This window comes from Patagioenas fasciata, chromosome 34 (genome assembly GCF_037038585.1).
Source record: "Patagioenas fasciata isolate bPatFas1 chromosome 34, bPatFas1.hap1, whole genome shotgun sequence".
NCBI lineage: Eukaryota > Metazoa > Chordata > Aves > Columbiformes > Columbidae > Patagioenas > Patagioenas fasciata.
This window is the reverse complement of record NC_092553.1, coordinates 2,769,454-2,783,803: the sequence shown is the minus strand read 5'-3', so window position 1 is coordinate 2,783,803 and position 14,350 is coordinate 2,769,454. Positions and strand designations below refer to the sequence as shown.

The window sequence follows — 14,350 nt, the reverse complement described above, 5'->3', positions numbered from 1 at the left end:
CCCCCCAAAATGAAACCTGGGACCCCCCCCAAATGAAACCTGAACCCCCCCATATTGATGCCTGAACCCCCCAATATTGATGCCTCAACCCCCCCCCAAATATCACTGCCTGACCCCCCCCCCAATCAATATCTCACACCCCCCCCTCTGTTTGGGGGGGGGGGGGGGGGCATATTTTGGGGTGCCCCCCCCCCCCCATGGGTATTAAAGGTGGCGCCGTGTTGGGGGGAACCGGCGTTTATTTTGGGGGGGGGGTCAGCAAGGGGGGGGTGGGGGGGAGGAGCTGATTTTGGGGGAGGGGGGGCTCTTTGAGGGGGGGGCGGCATCAGCGCGGAGTTGGGCGCCCAGGCTGTGGATAAAAGAGGGGGGGGGGGGGGTGTCACCAAATTGGGGACAATGCGGGGCGGGGGGGGGGACAAGGAGGTGCCACCAATGTCCCCAAGCCGGGGGGGGGGTGGGGGGGGGGAGCCAAAGTGGCACCAAAACAAGCGTCACCCCCCAAAAATGTCACCAAACCGGCTCGGGGGGGGGTGGCACGTGAGGCCCCGGACGCCTGGGTCCCCCCCGCAAGGCGAGGTCATCGGGGTGCGGTGACACCTTGGGGTGCGGTGACACCGTCACCACCCCCCCCGGGGACACACTCAGGCGCCCGGGCACGTGAGGAATGGGACACGGGGTCATGGATGGATGGGGGGGGGACCCCAAAATGCACCCCAAGTCCACTCGGACACCTGGGTCCCCCCCTCCCCTACCCCGAATGCCTGGGTCCCCCAAATTCCCCCAGTGCCCCTGGATACCAAATCACCCCGAACGCCTGGGTCCCCCCGAACGCCTGGGTCCCCCCCGAACACCTGGGTCCCCCCTGAACTCCTGGGTCCCCCCCGAACGCCTGGGTCCCTCAAATCCCCCCAAGTCCCCCTGAACACCTGGGTCCCCCAAACCCCCCAAACACCTCAGTCCCTCCCGAACGCCTGGGTCCCCCAAATCCCCCCAAGTCGCCCCGAACGCCTGGGTCCCCCAAATCCCCCCAAGTCGCCCCGAACGCCTGGGTCCCCCAAATGCCCCCAAGTCCCCCCAAACACCTCAGTCCCCCCAAACACCCGGGTGCCCCCAAATGCCTGGGTCCCCCCGAACACCCGGGTCCCCCCGAACGCCTGGGTCCCCCAAACCCCTCAGCCCCCCCGAACGCCCGGGTCCCCCAAATCCCCCCAAGTCCCCCTGAACATCCGGGTCCCCCCGAACACCCGGGTCCCCCCAAAAGCCTGGGTCCCCCAAACCCCTCAGCCCCCCCGAACGCCCGGGTGCCCCAAATCCCCCCAAGTCCCCCTGAACATCCGGGTCCCCCCGAACGCCTGGGTCCCTCAAATCCCCCCAAGTCCCCCCGAACGCCTGGGTTCCCCCGAACGCCTGGGTCCCCCAAATCCCCCCAAGTCCCCCCAAACACCTCAGCCCCCCCAAACACCCAGGTCCCCCCGAACGCCCGGGTCCCCCAAATCCCCCCAAATCCCCCTGAACACCCGGGTCCCCCCGAACGCCTGGGTCCCCCAAATCCCCCCTAACACCTCAGTCCCCCCGAACGCCTGGGTCCCCCCTGAACTCCTGGGTCCCCCAAATCCCCCCAGTCCCCCTGGATACCAAATCCCCCCAAACGCCTGGGTCCCCCCCGAACGCCTGGGTCCCCCAAACCCCCCAAACACCTCAGTCCCTCCCGAACGCCTGGGTCCCCCCAAACACCTCAGTCCCCCTCAAACACCTCAGCCCCCCCAAACGCCTGGGTCCCCCTGAACGCCTGGGTCCCCCAAATGTCCCCAAGTCCCCCTGAACACCTGGGTCCCCCCGAACGCCTGGGTCCCCCCGATCACCTGGGTCCCCCCCAAACACCTCAGCCCGGGTCCCCCAAATCCCCCCAAGTCCCCCTGAACACCTGGGTCCCCCAAACCCCCCAAACACCTCAGTCCCTCCCGAACGCCTGGGTCCCCCAAATCCCCCCAAGTCCCCCCAAACTCCAGGGTCCCCCCTGAACACCTGGGTCCCCCCAAGTCCCCCCGAACACCCGGGTCCCCCCGAACGCCTGAGTCCCCCAAACCCCCCAAACACCTCAGTCCCTCCCGAACGCCTGGGTCCCCCAAATCCCCCCAAGTCCCCCCAAACTCCAGGGTCCCCCCTGAACACCTGGGTCCCCCCAAGTCCCCCCGAACACCCGGGTCCCCCCGAACGCCTGAGTCCCCCAAACCCCCCAAACACCTCAGTCCCTCCCGAACGCCTGGGTCCCCCAAATCCCCCCAAGTCCCCCCCAAACACCTCAGCTCCCCCGAACGCCCGGGTCCCCCAAATCCCCCCAAGTCCCCCTGAACACCCGGGTCCCCCCGAACGCCTGGGTCCCCCCCGAACGCCTGGGTCCCTCACCTGCCTCCCCGCCTCCTGGGCGTCCCCGCGGGCTCCCCCGTCGCCAGGCGCTGTGCGATGCGGCTCTCGACGGCCAAAGCCACGGGGGTGCGGATGCGCTTGGGGGCGCAGGGCAGGCGGCAGCGGGGGCAGCTGACGGTGCCACCACCCGTGGTGGTGGTGGCGGTGCCACCCGTGGTGCCATCGGTGTCCCCGGGGCCATCGCGACGCAGGCAGTGGCGGCAGCAGCTGTGCTCGCAGGCCAGCAGCACCGGGTCCCGCAGCGCCCGCCCGCAGGCGGGACACAGGGTGGCCTGGGCCAGCCGGGCCAGCGAGCCCCGCGTTGGTGGCCCCGAGGGGAACATCGCGGGGACACGAGTGGGGCGGTGGGGGGGACGCGAGTGGGGCGGCGGGGACGCGAGAGGCGCGGGAGGGGACACAAGCGGCATGGGCGGGGCTGCGAGGGGTGTGGGCGGGGCCGCGAGGGGTGTGGGCGGGGCCGCGAGGGGTGTGGGCGGGGCCGCGAGGGGTGTGGGCGGGGCCGCGAGGGGTGTGGGCGGGGCCGCGGAGGTGAGAGCCGCGGGAGGGGCGGGGCCACGCGGGTGAAAGCGCGGGACGGGATGGCAGGGGGCGGGGCGGGATGGGGAGGGACATAAAGGGACGTAAAGGGACGTGGGGACACACGGAGGGACATAAAGGGACGTAAAGGGACGTGGGGACACACGGAGGGACATGGGACACACAGAGGGCCATAGAGGGACATGGGACACACGGACATAAAGGGATGTGGGTGGACATGGGGACACACAGAGGGGGACACAGAGGGACATGGGACACACAGAGGGACGTAAAGGGACATGGGACACACAGAGGGATGTAAAGGGACATGGGGACACATAGAGGGACATGGGACACACAGAGGGCCATAGAGGGACATGGGACACACGGACATAAAGGGATGTGGGTGGACATGGGGACACACAGAGGGACACAGAGGGACATGGGACACACAGAGGGACATAAAGGGACATGGGACACATAGAGGGACATGGGACACACAGAGGGCCATAGAGGGCCATGGGACACACGGACATAAAGGGATGTGGGTGGACATGGGGACACACAGAGGGACATGGGACACACAGAGGGATGTAAAGGGACATGGGTGGATATGGGACACACAGAGGGACATAAAGGGACATGGGGACACATAGAGGGACATGGGACACACAGAGGGCCATAGAGGGACATGGGACACACGGACATAAAGGGATGTGGGTGGACATGGGGACACACAGAGGGACACAGAGGGACATGGGACACACAGAGGGACGTAAAGGGACATGGGACACACAGAGGGACGTAAAGGGACATGGGGACACATAGAGGGACATGGGACACACAGAGGGCCATAGAGGGACATGGGACACACGGACATAAAGGGATGTGGGTGGACATGGGGACACACAGAGGGACACAGAGGGACATGGGACACACAGAGGGACATAAAGGGACATGGGGACACATAGAGGGACGTAAAGGGATGTGGGTGGATATGGGATACACAGAGGGACATAAAGGGACATGGGGACACATAGAGGGACATGGGACACACAGAGGGACATAAAGGGACATGGGTGGACGTGGGGACACACAGAGGGACATGGGGACACACAGAGAGACGTAAAGGGACATGGGTGGACATGGGGACACACAGAGTGACATAAAGGGACATGGGGACACACGGACATAGAGGGACATGGGGACACGGGGGGACACGAAGGGGTACGCGGCCCTGCACACGCCAGATCCAGGGGTCCCACCCAGCAACACCGGATCACCAGATCCCAGCAACACCGGATCACCAGATCCCGGCAGGAAATGCCCCAGGGCCAAAGCCCCATGGTGCTGGATCACCAGATCCCCATGGTGCTGGATCACCAGATCCCAGCAGGAATTGTCCCAGGGCCAAAGCCCCACGGTGCTGGATCACCAGCTCCCCGTGGTACTGGATCACCAGATCCCAGCAGCCCCAAGCGTCCCATGGCCAAATCCCCGCGGTGCCAGATCACCAGATCCCAGCAGTGCCAAGTGTCCCAGGGCCAGATCCCCATGGTGCTGGATCACCAGATCCATGTGGTGCTGGATCACCAGATCCCAGCAGCACCGAATGTCCCAGGGCCAAAGCCACATGGTGCCGGATCACCGGATCACCAGATCCCAGCAGTGCCAAACGTCCCGTGGTCAAACCCCCGCAGTGCCAGATCACCAGATCCCAGCAGCGCCGAATGTCCCAGGGCCAGATCCCCACGGTGCTGGATCACCAGATCCCCGCAGTGCCGGATCACCAGATCCCAGCCGCAAATGTCCCAGATCGAAAGCCCCATGGTACTGGATCACCAGATCCCAGCAACACCGGATGTCCCAGGGCCAAAGCCACATGGTGCCAGATCCCCATGGTGCTGGATCACCAGATCCCAGCAGCGCCAAACGTCCCAAGGCCAAACCCCTGCAGTGCCAGATCACCAGATCCCAGCAGTAAATGTCCCAGGGCCAAAGCCCCATGGTGCTGGATCACCAGATCTCAGCCATACTGGATCCCAGTGGCCTCAGATGTCCCATAGCCAAACCCCGGTGGTGCTGGATCACCAGATCCTGGTGGTACCAGACATCCCAGAGCCAAACCCCAGCGGGGTCCGCTCGCTGGATCCCGGCGGTACCAGCTCACCAGATCCCGGTAGTTCCAGATGTCCCAGAGTCAAATGCCAGCAGTGCTGGCTCAGCAGATCCCGGTGCTAACGGTTCACTGGATCCTGGTGGTCCCGGCTCGTTGGATCCCGGTACTTCCAGATGTCCCAGAGCCAAACCCCAGCAGTGCTGGCTCAACAGATCCCAGTGCTACCGGTTCACCAGATCCCGGTGCTACCAGATGTCCCACAGCCAAACCCCAGCAGTGCCGGTTCACCAGATCCCAGGGTTACTGGCTCAGTGGATCCCGGTGCTACCAGCTCACCAGATCCCAGTGTTGCTGGCTCAGCAGATCCCGGTGCTACCAGCTCACTGGATCCCAGTGTTACCGGCTCAGTGGACCCCAGGGTTACCAGCTCACTGGATCCCAGTGCTACCAGCTCACCAGGTCCCAGTGCTACCAGCTCACTGAATCCCAGCACCACCGGATCACAGTGCCACCAGATCTCAGCACCACTGGATCCCAGCACCACCGTATCCCACCTTACCGGATCCCAGCACCACTGGATCCCAGAGTCACCAGCTCCCAGCACTGTATCACAGCACCACCGGATCCCAGCGCCACCATATGCCAGCACCACCGGATCCCGCCTCACTGGATCCCAGCGACACCGGATCCCAGCGACACCGGATCCCAGCAGTGGATCACAGTGCCACTGGATCCCAGCACCACTGGATCCCAGTGCTACCGGATCCCGGCACCACCATATGCCAGCACTACCATATGCCAGCACCACCCGATCCCAGCACTGGATTCCAGTGCCACCAGTCCCCGCCTCATGGGATCCTAGCACCACCGGATCCCAGCACCACTGGACCCCAGCACTGGATCCCAGCACCACCGGCTCCCAGCGCCACCGGACCCCAGCACTGGATCCCAGCACCACCGGACCCCAGCACTGGATCCCAGCACCACCGGCTCCCAGCACCACCGGACCCCAGCACCACCGGACCCCAGCACCACCGGACCCCAACGCCACCAGATTCCAGCACTGGATCACAGCGCCACCGGCTCTCAGTGCCACCGGACCCCAGCACTGGATCCCAGCACCACCGGACCCCAGCACTGGATCCCAGCGCCACCAGCTCCCAGCGCCACCGGACCCCAGCACTGGATCCCAGCACCACCGGACCCCAGCACCACCGGACCCCAGCACTGGATCACAGCGCCACCAGCTCCCGGCGCCACCGGACCCCAGCACTGGATCCCAGCACCACCGGACCCCAGCGCCACCGGACCCCAGTGCCACCGGCTCTCGGCTCCCCCCCCATTTCCCCCCCCGTCACTCCCAATCGGTGGGCGAGCGGATGACGAGAGGCGCCGCGTTCTTCCTCCCGGCGCAGATCCCGGGGTAGAAGAGCGGCCAGACGGTCTCGGTGAAGGTGTCGGTGAAGGTGAAGATGTGCGAGCGGTCGGTCACGTTGTAAAAAGCCACCTCGCCGGCCTCGTAGTCCAAGAAGACCCCGACTCGGCGCGGTTTGACGCGCAAGGTGAGCGGCGTGAAGGGGGTGGTGGTGGCCGCGTATTTGTCACCGTTCCAGAGGCGGAGGCGCCAATACCCGGCCTCGGGGAGCGGGGTCAGCTCGCCCTTGCGGCTCACGGAGTCCTTGCAGACCCCCAGCGCCCAGTGGGTCTTGTCGCCCACCTCTACCTCCCAATAGTGGCGGCCCGAGGTGAAGCCTTGAGCCGCCAGCACGCAGGGGTACATGGTGAAGCGCCGTGGAGTGTCCGGAAGGTTCCGCGGGCGGGATTCCACGAAGCGGACGCTCTTGCGGTCGTCGGAGAGCAAGAGGTTGGGGTGAGCGGTGTCGGGGTCCAGGGTCACCTCGTCTAAGGGGGGAAAAGAGGGGGGGATAATGGGTGGTGTGCGGGTAGGGAGATGGAGACGTGATTGACGCGACCGACGTGATTGACATCACGACGTGATTGACGCGACCGACGTGATTGACGTGACCGACGTGATTGATTGACGCGCTGTGGCTCACCCAGGAGGCGCTGGGAGAGCCTGCGGAGGGTGAAGTATTGCCAAGGGAAGCTGCCGAACGTCCGCTCCAGCTCCACGGGCACCGGCGCCGGCTCCTCCGCCGGCTCCACCATCGCTTCGCACCTGGGGTAGAGCCGGATGAGCCAAATCCTGCCCTTAAGCGCCAAAATGGGGCCTGGGGGGCGGAGCTTACCTGGCCAGGGTGTCCTTGATGTCCTGGAATGGGGAGAATGGGGAGTATGATCCTGGACCCAAATCGACCCCATTCCAATGATCCTGGCCCCAAACCAATGATCCCATCCCCAAACCAACCCCATCCCAATGATCCTGTTCTGATGATCTTGTCCCCAACCCCATCCCAATGATCCCATCCCAATGATCCCATCCCAATGATCCCATCCCAATGATCCCATCCCAATGGCCTTGTCCCCAACCCCATCTCCAATGATCCCATCCCAATGATCCTGTCCCCAACCCCATTCCAATGATCCTGTCCCCAAACCAACCCCATCCCAATGATCCCATCCCAATGATCCCATCCCAATGATCTTGTCCCCAACCCCATTCCAATGATCCCATCCCAATGATCTTGTCCCCAACCCCATTCCAATGATCCTGTCCCCAAACCAACCCCATCCCAATGATCCCATCCCTATGATCCCATCCCTATGATCTTGTCCCCAAACCCATTCCAATGATCCTGTCCCCAAACGAAACCCATCCCAATGATCCCATCCCACTGATCCCATCCCACTGATCCCATCCCAATGGTCTTGTCCCCAACCCCATCCCAATGTTCCCATCCCGATGATCTTGTCCCCAACCCCAATCCCAATGACCCCATCCCAATGATCTTGTCCCCCACCCCATTCCAACCATCCTGTCCCCAAACCAACCCCATCCCAATGATCCCATCCCAATGATCTTGTCCCCAACCCCATTCCAACAATCCTGTCCCCAAACCAACCCCATCCCAATGATCCCATCCCTATGATCCCATCCCTATGATCTTGTTCCCAACCCCATCTCCAATGATCCCATCCCTATGATCTTGTCCCCAACCCCATCTCCAATGATCCCATCCCTATGATCTTGTCCCCAACCCCATCCCAATATTCCCATCCCGATGATCTTGTCCCCAACCCCAATCCCAATGATCCCATCCCAGTGGTCTTCTCCCCAACCCCATCCCAATGACCCCATCCCAATGACCCCATCCCAATGACCCCATCCCAATGATCTTGTCCCCAACCCCATTCCAACCATCCTGTCCCCAAACCAACCCCATCCCAACGATCCCATCCCGATGACCTTGTCCCCAACCCCAATCCCATTGGTTCTTGTCCCCAAAACTCCCCGCCCCGGCCTCCTCACCTGCAGCATCTCAGGTCCCGGCTGCAGACTCTTCTCCTCCAGCTCTGCCGCCAGCGCCCTCAGGCGGCGCCGGCGCTCGCCGAGCCTCGCCAGGCTGTCCTGGAGCCGCTGCAGCAGCTGCCGCTCCTCGTCCTGGAGCCGCCGCAGCAGCCGCCGCTCCTCCTCCTCCAGCAGCTCGTGCAGCTCCTGGAATTCGCGAGCGATGCGTTCCCGGCGCCGCCAAACCGTCCTCTGCCAACACAGCGTCACGGGTCAGGGGGACACTCACCTTTCCATAGCAATCACCACTAACGTCACCCCGCAGGCTCCTCTTCTCCAGCTCTCCATTCCTTCCCTCACACGGGAGATGCTTCACTCCCTCCAGCATCTCCGTGGCTGCGCTGGACTCTCTCAACAGTTCACTGGCCTTCTGGAACCTTCTAATCCACCCCAGGTACCACAAGGGCCCAGTGCTGGCTCAGCCCACAGCACCCGCTGTTCCCAACTGGTCTCCCATCCAAGCGCTGACCGGGGCCAACCCTGCTTAGCTTCCCAGAGCAGAGGAGATGGGGCGTTCTCAGGGTGCTGTGGCTGCATACATTATATATATATATACATATATATAAGTTTGTTAAGTGTATTCTTACAGTGTTTGAACTAAAGCCGTTATTCAAAGGCAGAGCAGAGAGGCAGAAGAACCTCTCTGGTCTCCCATCCAAGCGCTGACCGGGCCCGACCCTGCTTAGCTTCCCAGATCACATGAGATGGGGCGTTCTCAGGGGGGTGTGGCTGCGTATACTATGTGCATATATACATATATATACACATACACGAGTTCCCCAAGTATATCCTGATAGTATCTGAACTAAACCCTTTATTTAAGGGCAGAGTAGGAACCTCTCTGTTCCCAGCTGGTCTCCCATCCAAGTGCTGACCGGGGCCGACCCTGCTTAGCTTCCCAGATCACATGAGATGGGGCGTTCTCAGGGGGCTGTGACTGCATGTACTATGTATATAGACATATATATATGTATATATATATATATATATATGTAAGTTCCCCAAATATATCCTGATAGTATCTGAACTAAACCCTTTAATCAACGGTAGAATAGAGGGGCAGAACCTCTCTGACCTACTGACCACCCCCTTCTAACCCACCCCAGGTCCCATTGGCCTTCATGGTCTCCCATCCAAGTGCTGACCGGGGCCGACCCTGCTTAGCTTCCCAGAGCAGATGAGATGGGGCATTCTCAGGGTGCTGTGGCTGCATATATTATATGTATATATATATGTGCGTTCCCCAAGCGTATCCTGATAGTATCTGAACTAAACCCTTTATTTAAGGGCAGAATAGGAACCTCTCTGTTCCCAGCTGGTCTCCCATCCAAGTGCTGACCGGGGCCGACCCTGCTTAGCTTCCCAGATCACATGAGATGGGGCGTTCTCAGGGTGCTGTGGCTGCATGTATTATGTATATATACATATATATGAGTTCCTCAAGTGTATCCTGATAGTGTATGAACTAAACCCTTTATTCAAGGGCAGAGCAGAGGGGCAGGAGAACCTCTCTGACCCACTGCCCACCCCCTTCTAACCCCCCCAGGTCCCATTGGCTTCCTGGCCACAAGGGCCCAGTGCTGGCTCATGGTCCCCCAGGTCCCCCCAGGTCCCTTTCCACTGCTCCACCAGCCCCTTCCCAGCTTACACTGGACCCTGGGGCTGTTCTGCCCGGATACAACACCCCCCACTTGTTCTGTTCCATTGAATCCCTTGCAGCCTGTGCGGGTCTCTGGGTGGCAGCACAGCCTCCAGTGTCACCCAGTTTGGTGCCACCAGCCCAGTGACTCTATCCCCTCGCCGCGATGACCCCGGTGCGTCCCCAGTGTCCCCGTCACCTGCCTTGAGCTCTGCGGGTTTCCTCTCCTCGCGCGCTCGGCACTCGGTGACGGTCGCCAGCTTCTGTTCCAGCAGCTCCAGCTGCTGCTGCAGCTTCTCCTGCCGGGGGGGGAGAGAAGAGGGGGTGCTGGGGTGGGAACCCCTGCCCCAAATTCTTCCTCCATCTATCCCCACATCCTCCCCCCACCCCTGAGTCCTCTCTCCTGGCCCTGTGTCAAATTTGGGGCTAAAACCCAAGATATGGGGCTGAAAACACCAACAGAGCCTCATCCCAACCAAACCCTTTCTAGAATGAGCCCTGGGGCCAAATTTGGGGCTGAACCCCAAGATATTGGGTTGAAAATGCTGATGGAGCCTCATCCCAACCAAACCAGTCTATGACCATCCCTGGGGCCAAATTTGGGGCTGAACCCCTAGACATGGGGTGGAAAACACAGATGGAGCCTCATCCCAACCAAACCAGTCTATGATCATCCCTGGGGCCAAATTTGGGGCTGAACCCCAAGATATTGGGTTGAAAATGCAGATGGAGCCCCATCCCAACCAAACCCCTCTATGACCATCCCTGGGGCCAAATTAGGGGCCAAATTTGGGGCTAAAACCCAAGATATTGGGCTGAAAACACCAACAGAACCTCATCCCAACCAAACCCCTCCATGATCAGCCCTGGGGACAAATTTGGGGCTAAACCCCAAGATATTGGGTTGAAAATGCTGATGGAGCCTCATCCCAACCAAACCAGTCTATGACCATCCCTGGGGCCAAATTTGGGGCTGAACCCCAAGATATTGGGTTGAAAATGCAGATGGAGCCTCATCCCAACCAAACCCCCTCCATCATCAGCCATGGGGCCAAATTTGGGGCCACATTTGGGGCTAAAACCCAAGATATGGGGCTGAAAACAGATGGAGTCTCATCCCAACCAAACCTTTCTATGATCATCCCTGGGGCCAAATTTGGGGCTAAAACCCAATACATGGGGCTGAAAACACCGACAGAGCCTCATCCCAACCAAACCCTTTCTAGAATGAGCCCTGGGGCCAAATTTGGGGCTGAACCCCAAGATATTGGGTTGAAAATGCAGATGGAGCCCCATCCCAACCAAACCCCTCTATGACCATCCCTGGGGCCAAATTAGGGGCCAAATTTGGGGCTAAAACCCAAGATATGGGGCTGAAAACACCAACAGAGCCTCATCACAACCAAACCCCTCCATGACCAGCCCTGGGGCCAAATTTGGGGCTAAAACCCAAGATATTGGGTTGAAAATGCTGATGGAGCCTCATCCCAACCAAACCAGTCTATGATCATCCCTGGGGCCAAATTTGGGGCTAAAACCCAATACATGGGGCTGAAAACACCAACAGAACCTCATCCAAACCAAACCAGTCTATGACCATCCCTGGGGCCACATTTGGGGCTAAACCCCAAGATATGGGGCTGAAAACAGATGGAGCCTCATCCCAACCAAACCCCCTCCATCATCAGCCATGGGGCCAAATTTGGGGCCACATTTGGGGCTAAAACCCAAGATATGGGGCTGAAAACACAGATGGAGCCTCATCCCAACCAAACCCACTTAACAATCATCCCTAGGGCCAAATTTGGGGTTGAACCCCAAGACACGGGGTGGAAAACACAGAGCCTCAACCCAACCAAACCCCCTATATTCCCACCCCCGTCTCCGAACCCGTCTCCGTTCACCTTGTACTCGCGCTCGGCGTCGCCGATGGGCACGGTGGCGTGCGCGCGGTGGGCGTGCGAGATCTCGCACAGCAGGCACAGGGGCGCCTGGTCCTCGCGGCAGAACCGCGCCAGCGCCCGGCCGTGTTGCCCGCAGCGCCGCTCCGAGGCGGCGTAGTCGGCAGGGGCGTAGTCGGCAGCGTCGTCGGCGTCGTCGCCGCCGCGCTTGCGTTTGGCGGCGCGGAGGTGTCGGGCGGCCTCTACCATGTTGGCGAGTTGGCGGTTGGGGCGTAGAGCGCGGTGGCGGGAGGTTTTGCGGCAGACGGGGCAGGGGAAGTCGCGGTGGAGCTCGGCCCACCAGCGGGTGATGCAGGCGCGGCAGAAGTTGTGGCCGCACTCGATGATGACGGGGTCCTGCAGGTACTCGAGGCACACGGAGCAGCTGGCTTCCACCTGGAGGGTGGCAAGGGCGGCTGAGAGGGACATGGTTGGGGTTGGGGAGATGGGGGGAAAGGGTCCTGGAAGTTGGGGGGAGGGGGAAGGGGGGTGGGGGTGGGGGGAGTAGGGGGGGAAGGGGTGAGGGAGGTGTAAATGGAATGGGAGGGAAATGGGGGGGAAGGAGGATGGAGGGGGGAAGGGAGGAAGGAGGGAAGGGAGGGGGGGAGGAAAGGGGGGAAGGAGATGGGGGAAGGAGAGGGGAGGAAGGAGCGGGGGGGAGGAGGAAGGAGCGGGGGGGAGGAGGAAGGAGAGGGGGGGAGGAGGAAGGAGCGGGGGGGAGGAGGAAGGAGAGGGGGGGAGGAGGAAGGAGAGGGGGGGAGGAGGAAGGAGCGGGGGGGAGGAGGAAGGAGAGGGGGGGAGGAGGAAGGAGAGGGGGGGAGGAGGAAGGAGAGGGGGGGAGGAGGAAGGAGAGGGGGGAAGGAGGAAGGAGAGAGGAAGGAGGGAAGGAAGGAAAGAGGAAGGAAGGGGGGAGGAAAGGGGGAGGAAAGGGAGGGAGGAAAGGGAGGGAGGAAAGGGAGGAAAACAAAAGAAATAAAAAAGGAAATAAAAAAAGAAGAAAGAAATCAAAAAGAAATAAGAAAAAAGAAGAAGAAAGACAGGAAATAAGAAAGGAAATAAAGGAAACACAAAAAAGAAACAGGAAAGAAACAAAAAGGAAACGGAAAAGGAAAAGAAGAGGAAACGGGAAAGGAAAGGGAAGGGAAAGGGAAGGGAAAGGGAAGGGAAAGGGAAGGGAAAGGGAAGGGAAAGGGAAGGGAAAGGGAAGGGAAAGGAAAGGGAAAGGAAAGGGAAAGGAAAGGGAAAGGAAAGGGAAAGGAAAGGGAAAGGAAAGGGAAAGGAAAGGGAAAGGAAAGAAATAAGAAGAAAGGAAGGAAAAAAAGAAGGAAATAAATAAAGCAAGAAAGAAAAAGGGTTGGGTGGGGATTGGGGGTGGGGATTGGGGGGGAGGGGTTGGGGAAGTTGTGGGAAAAGGGGGCAACGAAACACAAAAGAGTTCCGAGAGGTTTTTGGGGTGAAAACGCCTCAAATCGGTCACGGCGATGGTGGAATTTTGGTGCGAAGCAAATGGTTCAAATCCAAGGAGGTTTTGGGGTGAAAACGCCTGAAATCGGTCACGGCGATGGTGGAATTTTGGTGCGAAGCAAATGGTTCAAATCCAAGGAGGTTTTGGGGTGAAAACGCCTGAAATCGGTCACAACGAGGGTGGAATTTTGGTGCGAAGCAAATGGTGCAAATCCAATGAGGTTTTGGGGTGAAAACGCCTCAAATTGGTCCCAACGATGGTGGAATTTGGGTGCGAAACAAATGGTGCAAAACCAACGAGTTTTTGGGGTGAAAACGCCTCAAATCGGTGGCGGTTTTGGCGGGAAAGCGGCATCAGGCGTCGGCAGCGATTTTGGGGCGAAAGCAGGTGGATTCCGTTCAGGCGATGACGTCATCAGGGCGCGACGCTGGGTTTCGGGGAGAAAAGAGGCAGAATTCGGTTCAAACGGCCACGGGGAGGCGGCAACCGCGGGGGGTACAGAGGAGCCTATGGGTTGCTCAACCTATAGAATCTATAGGCTGCTCAAGCTATAGGAGCACGGCTGCAAGATAAACCCCTATAGCATAAACCCCTGCAGAAGGTGCCCCACCCAGAGCGCCTATAGCGAAGCCACCCCACGAACAGGCGCTATAAGAGATGCCTATAGAGGATCTATAGAACGGGGCCTATAGAATGGGTGTCTATAGGTAGGGCCTATAAATCAGGGTCTAAAGGGGCGGCAATAGGGGGGAAGCGGGGTCGGGCGGCCATGGGG

General features: G+C 60.4%; 2 protein-coding genes across 2 annotated transcripts; both read right to left on the bottom strand.

Moving 5' to 3' along the window:
• Positions 1-228: 228 nt before the first annotated feature.
• Positions 229-4,289, bottom strand: RNF39 (ring finger protein 39). Its single transcript, XM_071800925.1, has 2 exons — positions 2,407-4,289; positions 229-349 (listed from the first exon to the last, which is right to left on the bottom strand). The coding sequence occupies exons 1-2, from the start codon at positions 4,287-4,289 to the stop codon at positions 256-258; spliced, it is 1,977 nt and encodes a 658-aa protein (XP_071657026.1). The 3' UTR covers positions 229-255.
• On the bottom strand, positions 4,076-12,745 carry LOC139826055 (E3 ubiquitin-protein ligase TRIM39-like). Its single transcript, XM_071800926.1, has 6 exons — positions 12,075-12,745; positions 10,374-10,469; positions 8,493-8,723; positions 7,312-7,334; positions 7,120-7,241; positions 4,076-6,964 (listed from the first exon to the last, which is right to left on the bottom strand). Exons 1-6 carry the CDS (start codon positions 12,537-12,539, stop codon positions 6,417-6,419), a joined length of 1,485 nt encoding a protein of 494 aa, XP_071657027.1. The 5' UTR covers positions 12,540-12,745; the 3' UTR covers positions 4,076-6,416.
• Positions 12,746-14,350: the final 1,605 nt, after the last annotated feature.

What these genes read in the sequence shown, in the direction of transcription:
- RNF39 (XM_071800925.1), bottom strand. Translation starts at nt 4,289, where the DNA reads ATGGGGCTTTGGCCCTGGGGCATTTCCTGCCGGGATCTGGTGATCCGG. An exon ending in CCCAGGAGGCGGGGAGGCAG is followed by an intron (nt 350 to 2,406) that starts GTGAGGGACCCA and finishes TTTTATCCACAG; the next exon opens with CCTGGGCGCCCAACTCCGCG.
- LOC139826055 (XM_071800926.1), bottom strand. Translation starts at nt 12,539, where the DNA reads ATGTCCCTCTCAGCCGCCCTTGCCACCCTCCAGGTGGAAGCCAGCTGC. An exon ending in GGAAACCCGCAGAGCTCAAG is followed by an intron (nt 8,724 to 10,373) that starts GCAGGTGACGGG and finishes CTGTGTTGGCAG; the next exon opens with AGGACGGTTTGGCGGCGCCG. An exon ending in GCTCTCCCAGCGCCTCCTGG is followed by an intron (nt 6,965 to 7,119) that starts GTGAGCCACAGC and finishes TTCCCCCCTTAG; the next exon opens with ACGAGGTGACCCTGGACCCC.